This window comes from Ornithodoros turicata, chromosome 1 (genome assembly GCF_037126465.1).
Source record: "Ornithodoros turicata isolate Travis chromosome 1, ASM3712646v1, whole genome shotgun sequence".
NCBI lineage: Eukaryota > Metazoa > Arthropoda > Arachnida > Ixodida > Argasidae > Ornithodoros > Ornithodoros turicata.
Genome location: NC_088201.1, coordinates 136,316,238 through 136,325,220, shown reverse-complemented (window position 1 = coordinate 136,325,220; position 8,983 = coordinate 136,316,238). Strand labels below are relative to the sequence as shown.

General features: G+C 43.6%; 1 protein-coding gene across 1 annotated transcript; it reads right to left on the bottom strand.

Moving 5' to 3' along the window:
* Positions 1-1,786: 1,786 nt before the first annotated feature.
* LOC135369509 (uncharacterized) lies at positions 1,787-3,224 on the bottom strand. The gene is made up of 3 exons (XM_064603095.1): positions 3,145-3,224; positions 2,575-2,883; positions 1,787-2,069 (listed from the first exon to the last, which is right to left on the bottom strand). Exons 1-3 carry the CDS (start codon positions 3,179-3,181, stop codon positions 1,879-1,881), a joined length of 537 nt encoding a protein of 178 aa, XP_064459165.1. The 5' UTR covers positions 3,182-3,224; the 3' UTR covers positions 1,787-1,878.
* Between the last annotated feature and the right edge of the window lie 5,759 nt (positions 3,225-8,983).

The following is an 8,983-nucleotide window of genomic DNA, read 5'->3' as shown; positions in this document are numbered from 1 at the left end:
GCGAGCCTTGCTAGCTAGCTGCACGATAGCCGCCACCACATCCGGCCTGCCATCGCAGTGTTCATTGCGGTGTTCACAGCACTGCACCCCGGCCTATAGCAAGTTCACAGTCCTATCAGAGACGATAAATTGACAAAGCTCAACATGCTCTTGCGCGTTGCTTTGTTATGCATATAGCGTACGTGTGTGGTTTGTCTAAAGGGGGGGGGGGGTTGTATTTCAGCGTGTTTATGTGCATACTAGCGTTCTGTGGGTGGTACACGATTCCCCCACTCTCATGTCTCATGTTTCGCCCGCGTATCAAGTCCCCCTGTGCCATTCTTCCCCGTATTGATTCACCCGCGCCCGGCGTTTGAGAAAGGAAGGCAGAGCTCTACCCTGCGTCCTCTGTGGTCTCCTTAAAACTTGAGCCGTGAGGTCCTCAAGGGTCACCTAGCCCTGCCCTTTTGGGCGGCACGCTTCAGAATTGAATGAGCACCTTTCGGATGATTTTTTTTCATTCATGTGAAGGAAACAATGTGATACTTTGGGCTTACAAGGGCCAGGGGAAGACCACGACTTTAGTTCACTATGGAGATCCTCAAGAGCCAGAGAGGGTTGCCATACTTCTTGGGTTCGTTCTGCAGTGTCTCAACAAGAACGGAACGATTGCGTGGCGATGTAACTCAAAGTACTATACGCCAACAGCTGTAGAGCCAGTACGATGAGGGAAAGCAGCAACATCGTCCAGAACCCTGGTTGGTCCGCGACGAAGCTCGCGGTGTTCAGGTGGTGGGAGAGCACGGAAGCTGATACAGAAATGCGAACAGAAGGATGAGGAGATCCGGAAGCTGGAGCAGTGTCTGAGCCGTGCCGAGTTAAACCTCACTGAGTTCCACAACAAAATCAACAATTTTATGGGATATAGACTTGACCCAGTTCTATGTTCACCATCTTGTAATAAATCATGAAAAAGTGTGAAAAAAGAGAAAACTCCTTTTATTACAGGTGTCTATTTGTATCCTTTACAAAATTCTCATTTAAGAAAGCTACGAGAGCAGCACCGATGTCGTTTTTGCAGTTGAGGTAAACGGCTAAGTGGACATTCTCTGTAAGATAGCATGTAACCACAAGATGATTAATTACCTAAAATGCAATAATTAACGTTTTAATTAAGGAATTTTGTGCAAAAGCGAGAGAGCATAATGGGGAACAATGCAGAAAAGAGCGCCTGTTGTCGCGCCTGCCCATCGCTGAATTTCGGAATGCAAATAAGCTGAAACCCAAACAGCGTGCCATAAAAGCGCATCATCTACGCCGACGGAGGCTTATCTGTGCCGGAAAGTGTTACGGTGAGTGCACTTAAACAGTATCTCTTGCGGTTTCGCTGTGGATTAATTGTCTGTTCTGGTGTCGCCTGTTTCACGGCAACTAATCGAATATGTCCGTACATGGAAGAGGCATTCGATTCGAATCGCAATTCGAATAGAACATATAAGTATTCGCGTCAAATATCCTGCTCGGCACTAGTAAAGGGACATAACTTCATAATTGGCTTCCCTGGTTGACGAATTGCGGATTTGTAGATTTTGTAGACTTGAAGCAATAGGGAAGCTGATTTTACTCATACAGGTCGACCCATCCCCACGGTGTTCAGTAGAATATATTATTCAGTCGTCAACGGCTGGACTGCGTTCCCCTCGAATCCTGCAGGCAAGATGTGGTCCTCTGATCATTGATCCGCCTAAATGACAGTCTGTAGCCATAATAGTGATGCTCTTTCAGGTGCCATGACTCGAGGAGGCGGTCCATTGGGCATATCATTTATTTGTAACACTTTTTACAGAAAGCATTTCGCGAGTTAACTAACCCTCGTGAGAAGGTTATTGAACTTTGACCCTAGACAACATTCTTAAAGAAATGCTCGAAAGATTCGGTTTGCGTCAACTGGTCCAGAAGCTGAGCCAATTTCTGCTTGAGCAGCTCTTCAAACACACGGCTCTCGAGCCTGTCGCTGGTGAACTCCACTGGTTGTCTAACGTACTGGTGGAGAGCCCTCACACGGTGGTCCTTCGCTGGCAAACTTTCATCTGCAAAGATATGTGTTGGGGATTTATGTTACCATTGTGGGTCTTTGCGAGCTCTGGCACACGAAAACCTATCGTGTCCAGAGGAGACTTGCAGCTGTGGACAGTGTAGAAAGTCGTAATTTCACAACTGGTGAGGGGATGAAATTTATAAGTAGGTTGTGCGTCGCCACGTCATTTGTGGTGTCGCCTTTTCCAGTGCTGACAATACATGTACCCCTCATATGCAGCATAATATAATATAATACTACTGTGAGTCGCAGAGTTTGATAGAAGACAGCTACCACGAACAAAAGACAAAGATAACTTCATCGATGTCTCAGCTACCACGTTGGGAGTATTAAAGAGTCAGCGAGCATCATATAGGTAGGGGAAGTGCGGGTTGGGCTCCTGTTACTGGCACTGCCTGAGATGTCAAAACTAGCGACCTTTCATGAGTTTTCCGCACGTTGGTACCTGGCAAGATACTGCCCTTTTATCGCACATATAGTGGTAGGAAAGTGCATACCGTAAGCCCTCTCGCTGTCTACGCTTGTTAGGCCATGTAGCACTTCTACTACCACGTCGAACTCTTGATCTGGATGAGTGGCTACAGCCTTGTAGGTGAAGTTGAGGCCGCTGACAGAGAGTTGGCCCTTGTAACGTCCATTACAACCGCGAAGGGGCCTGAGGACAGTGCTCAGACCCTCTACCTTTCCTCGGGTGAACTTCACGTCCCTCCTGTGGAGTCCAAGTCCAGTGAATTCGAAGTCCGGCAAAGAAACAGAGTCCTCGTCGAGTACCTCGAAAGGTTCAACCACAGGCCCTGCCAATGCACCTGCAGGGATGAAATAAGGATCAAGTACAGCTTTATGAGCTTCGCAAAGTTCGCTGGCCCAAGCACGAAAACGATTCGCGAATGATTTAAGCATTATGAATTATAATTTAGTTGTTTTGGTACGAGATGAAGACGTAAGAAACAAACGCTCATTTATTTGGACTGTGTCCCTTAGCGACGAACACAGGAGTAGCCTAAAACATCCATATTTAATGCTCTGCTGATTTATCAGAAGTCCAAGAACAGTGATCATTTACTTACCGGCGACCAAAGCGGCGATGATGAACGCAAAACGCATCTTGGCTCTTATGATCCTACTCGAATGACTCTCAAAGGCAAACCTGCTTCAAGAAAGAAGAATGTCTGCATTCTCCCAGTTTAACGATGCACACGCGTTGAAATGCCTTAAAATGTGCTTCGCAGTTGCAATACTCCCTGACAGGGGTGACGGAATTCGTTCACGGAACGTGGGGGAGGATAAGCATAACCTATAGGGGCCACTAATGTACTTACTAGAAACGACTCGTCTATACCATCCGATGACTGTGGAGGGCGTAACGCATATGAAAAGGTAACCTCGCGTTCTTGATTATGTATCTTGAGTCAAAAAAGAAATTGGCGCTTGAGCAGCACAAACTGAAACATTGGTTGGTTGATTGTTTCATTACGTGGCATAAGTGAAATAAAATTAAACGTGCAGTGGTGTGTTCCTTTCTTGTTGATTTTCGTTCTCGTCAAAAGCGCAATGGTGCCGTCTGCAAAAGTCGTCATCATTGTTGCTTTAAAAAGGCTTTGCGGAATGTTCCTGCCATGGCGCAGGCAGAGACAGCAGATGTGTCACACGTGTCACCAAGCACACCAGCTAACTGCTTAATCTAGCCTGAAAATGTTTCCATGCGTTGATCAAAAACAAGTTGACTTCCTTTACAGGAGCTAAATCTGAGTTTTCCTGTACCTTCTAAGCAATGCTATTAAGTGGCGTGCGGCTACTCTTGGCGAGGTGGGTTCGCACATACGGTATCACATTCTCAATAGAAGTATTGGGTGGAGCACATTCTTCTCCATTGCCTACACTGCCGACCTTCCCCAACCACTCTTTCTTTGTCTCTTAATTCGCACCCTCACATTGTCATAATTGCTTGGTCCATGGCCAAATTCAGCCCACCAACGCTGCGCCCTCAAGGCACTTGTGGCCTTTTTGGACACAACTATGATGCGACTCATTAATCGCTTCAGTGCGACCTACGTTTCCATTTCTTTTCTTTATCTTTCTATTTCTATTTGTTATTACATTTCACTACACTGCCACAAGCAATGGGGGAGAGCATCGGCCCTGGCGATAAAACTCAACAATCATAATCAACAAATGTTGTTGTTGTTGGGTGGATAGTACCTATTCGAGTGAATTTCGTCCTCTGCTTTTTAAACGGGTGTTCATTTTCACTCTGCGCGGTAACAGAGCTGAAAGTCAGCCTGTCTCGGATGACACGTACAGATGAAAAATGGGGTGGCGAGACCCTCAGAGCCATAGTTCAGGAAGGAGGGAGAACTGGGAGGGGGGCGGCTGCACCCTCTGCCCCTACCTTCCGACAGAATGTACTTTCATCATGAAAACTTTCTCTTTCCCTCAAATCCTTTCGTCTGTCCCTATTCTTAATCTCAGAACACGAAAATAGAACGGAAACCTAAAAAAAGTCTACACAAAATAAACGGTAGAAGTTGAGGATGCGTTAGATTAGGGAACACCTGTGGTAGAGATGTGATCTGATGTGATAGAAAAATGAAAAAAAAGGGGGATTTAAGTCGCGACAGAGTCAGACTAGCCGCAGTCAGCCGCAATAAATAAAACGAAATAAAGAAATAAACAGAAAGAAGAATATCTTACTAGACCTGGGACTACCCATGATTCAAGAAAAAGGTGTTACCGCTTACCGTTAGTGTCGTCGGAGGAGTTGTGATGTGTTCTGAGTTTGCACCGTATTTTATAGGGCCCGTGCTCGCTGTCCAGAACTCATATCACTCTCGTCCGGTTGTGGTCTATACAATGATATCAGATGTAGACTTTTTGGAGGGCAACGAACAGTTTAAGGGTGTTAACAATCGAATAGAATAAACAATAGAAAACAAATGATTGTGAAAACAGAGAAATGATCACAGATGACAGATATCCGGTTTATTTGCTTTCAAGTGGGTGACACCTTATCAGAGTGGAGTCTCGGGAGCCTACAGTACCGATGTAAATATCCTGTTCACAGATATACCTGTTTTTCTTACTCAATCGAGTCGTGCTGTCGCGTATCTGCTGTGGACACAACTTAATGCGGCCACTAAGACTAGCTTGCTAAACGAAGAGAAAGTTTGCGTCATCCTATGCGTATTGTCGGACTCATGTCGTAATTCATGTCGAAAACAAATAGTATATGGCTTTCAATAAATTGCCATTTAACCTTTGGAGTACCATGAATAAATACATAAATAAAGTAAATGAATTTCCAAAACATCCGTTATCCCTTTCTCATTATGCTCAAAGGGAATGCATATTCCATGCGCTGCTGCTGATTAGGCGGTAACTATTTGAAAAATGATGAATTTTTTAAAACTTTTGCACTGTCTATGGTGGCAGTGCATTCTGTCAAATTCCCGAACCAAACAACAAGCCTCAATTATTCTCGAAATTATTTCGGAATTTTCTTCACAGTCGCAATGGAAAGTAAATTATTTTACACATTCAGAACAAAATAAATAAACGGAATGTAGCTATGACTTGAATAGAGTGGACAGTGTACTTGGATGGAGTGTAAGAGATGGCCATCCTGACTGGGTCGGTACTAACCTCTCCATACTTTTCTTTCATGTCCAATCCAATCCAGATGAAAAGCCGGATGGGCGCGAAATAATATAAATGCAAAATAAACGTGGACAACAGAAGTAGGAGTATTAAGAGAAAGAGAGAAAGGCTATTTATTATAAGTTGACTAAGTTCTAAATAACTGGCTAGGTTCTAAAAGTCTGAGTTGTGGCTAAGGTTATCATGCTCCCATATGCTTTTGCGCAAATAAATTATTTCTAAGTTCTAACGCATACTTTCGTATTTTTCTTTTAATATTTTTTGTTCTATTTGTTTTCTTCTGCATATTTTATGCAAGTGTTATTTGAACAGGTGTTTGGTCATTATCTGCCACTTTTGGGTTGACCCACATGCCAAAAGGCATAGGTTATCTTGCCCTAGCGCTGTACGCATGAGAAAGAGAAAATAAACCATTCCGGTAGCACCCCGATTCGTCCAAATGTTTATTTCGTCCAAGTATTCACAACGTCCAAGTACTCAGCACGTCCGAAAAAAAATGGACATAGTGGGCATTGGACGAACTGAACCAAATGGGGGGAAACTTGACCAACCCGTCCAAATAACCGTACCGTCCAAACGCTTGTTTCGTCCGAAAAGGGAGGGGGATCTCCGAATGCGAGTGAACAATTGCTTCGTTTACGATTGAAGGTAGGATTTAAACATTCACACCGAAAGATGCCATGCCATACACCAAGTAAAACGAAAAACAAATGCTCAGCCTGCTCTGTTTATTTATTTTTCTTTCTTTTTATTTTTTATTCCAACAACTGACTTATTAGTTGAAGGTAAGATTTAAACATTCCCACTGAAAGATGCTATACACCGAGTAAAACGAGAAACAAATGCTCAGCCTGCTCTGTTTAGTTGTTCTTTTTTCTTTTTTCATTTGAACAACTAACTTATTAGTTAGCATGGCCCAGCAAGTGGGACATGCGCTGCAGGTATGCCTTAATGACATGAGCAAACTGCTCTGTTACGTCTGGGGTGCTTCGTTTCCCAGCATCATTTCCCCTGAGCTGTATTTTCCGTACGCCCATGAGAAGGAAGAGCGAGCCTCTTGTATCGTCTCCTGCTTGGCGAAGCCCCGTTCAACAGCAGCCGAATGCGTACCTGCAAATGGCGGTAAGAGGCAAGAATACAAAGAGAGCAAGCGAGGAAGTATATATGCTATATTCTATTAATTATCATGATGATGTTCCCTGATTATGCGAATTTGTTGCTTACCTGGTTGTGCTTACATTGTGTATGGTTGACTCAAATTCGACGAGGAACTTCGAAAACGTCATGTGGGGCAGGGATGGGCAGTAATACTCATATTTTGTATTATAATACTAATACATAATACTACCTAGAAATCGGTATTATAATACAGATACAAATACATTTCAAAAATGAGTATTATAATACATAATACTAATACTTCTGTGTATTACACGAGTAATACTTGTAATACGCTTGTAATATACTTAACTTGGGAAGAAAAAAAGGAAAAGAACAGAAGAATTACTTAGATATATGCCCATTACTTATCGAGACAATCATTCTCCAATGACGTTTTATTCACGCTTACATTTTTGCACATGGCCTGATCTTTCCGAATATGATCAGATAGCGCTGATCAATTCGATCGCAGTGAACAACTTGCTCTCACTGTGGCAGAGCCCTGATTTCATCCACTCTGGACGATAAAATGTGGGCCGTTCAAAAACCTGTGACTGCCCATAGTGCAACCACGTACAGGGGTGACTGGCTGCACTGGACGCACTCTTTCATAAGACAAAGGGCTTGTACTGGTATGACTCATCTTTACGGATACTGAAGTAGAAGGAATGCGAGGAAACCTCCAGTAACCTCTGGCCCCAAAGTCACTCGCTTTGGGATAATTTGGGGCAGGGGAACACTGTAATAGGAGCCTTGTTCGTGTTCAAATGTTTGTGGGAACCGAAAAATTACTGATAAAGTGCACGGGTGACACTTTGCAGGTCGAACTTACGACCTCTGGGAAAGTATTACACCTTCAAAAGTATTATAATACATGTAATACCTCGTTTTGTGTATTATAATACAGATACAAATACATTTCAAAAATGAGTATTATAATACATAATACAAATACTCAAAAGTATTACAGTAATAGTATTATAATACGAAGTATTACTATTACTGCCCATCCCTGATGTGGGGTTGGCTCTTGAATTTCATGCGCAGCGAATTATGCCACCCTTCGGCGTGATTGTTTGTGCGGAGATCGTCCTCATCCGCAAACTAATTCCATAGATGAACGCTGGTAAGCCACTGCCGCTCGAAGTAGTCTACGTAAAGGCAAAGGGCCGCAAGTTTCCTTTCAGATCCCTAGATGTTTCCAAAAAAGATCACTGACATTGGGAAACGCGGTACGTAGCGAGAACACAGTTATAGAAAACAGCACATCGTTAACTGGACGGTCACTGTAGGTCAGCGGTCCTGTGAACGGGTTTGTGTTTCCTGTGATTCCCGGTTTGATCGATAATCCATTTGCTTTCATGAATACAGTCACCTGCCATTCACCCAGTGTCAAAATGGCCTGTGATTTCATGAATGCAGCCAGGCAGTCGTCTGCCGAAAGGAGCAGAGCCTTTTGGGAATTCCCCCATTTGGACGAAACGGGCTATTGGACGGTACGGGTATTGGACGCGCTGGGCAAGTTTCTCCTCGCCTGTTCATTTCGTCCAAGTGTTCAGTACGTCCGATTTTTTTCGGACGAATTAAATATTTGGACTTTGTGAGCACTTGGACGAAATAAACGTTTGGACGAAATGGGGCGTAACCATTATTCCTAATATTCTTATCGATGAAAGTAGCGCTAAAGGAAAATTACATACATCTACGGTACGGGGGAAGCTCCACCTTCGCCAGGACAAAAACATTAAGTTATTATTTTATACTCTTGTACTTTGTATATTTTCAATTTATTTAAGACATACAATTAGCCCAAGGGCTACAATAGGAATGGTACTACGGGAAAGAAAATACATATACTGAACAAAACTGTCCAGAGCTAACGTGGAGGGATAAACACTTGGGAGCTTCTCGCAGACGATGCTAACTGGTTCCACTCGCAGATAGTGCGAAAAACAAAAGTAATCCGTAGGAAAATTAAATTCAGCAACGAGCGTATCATGTACCTATGATCTATGCCTGGCGGATCCCCCAGGAAATAGAAGACAACCGCCAACGAAGACAAAACCCATGGACTCGGTGCAAATACATCCA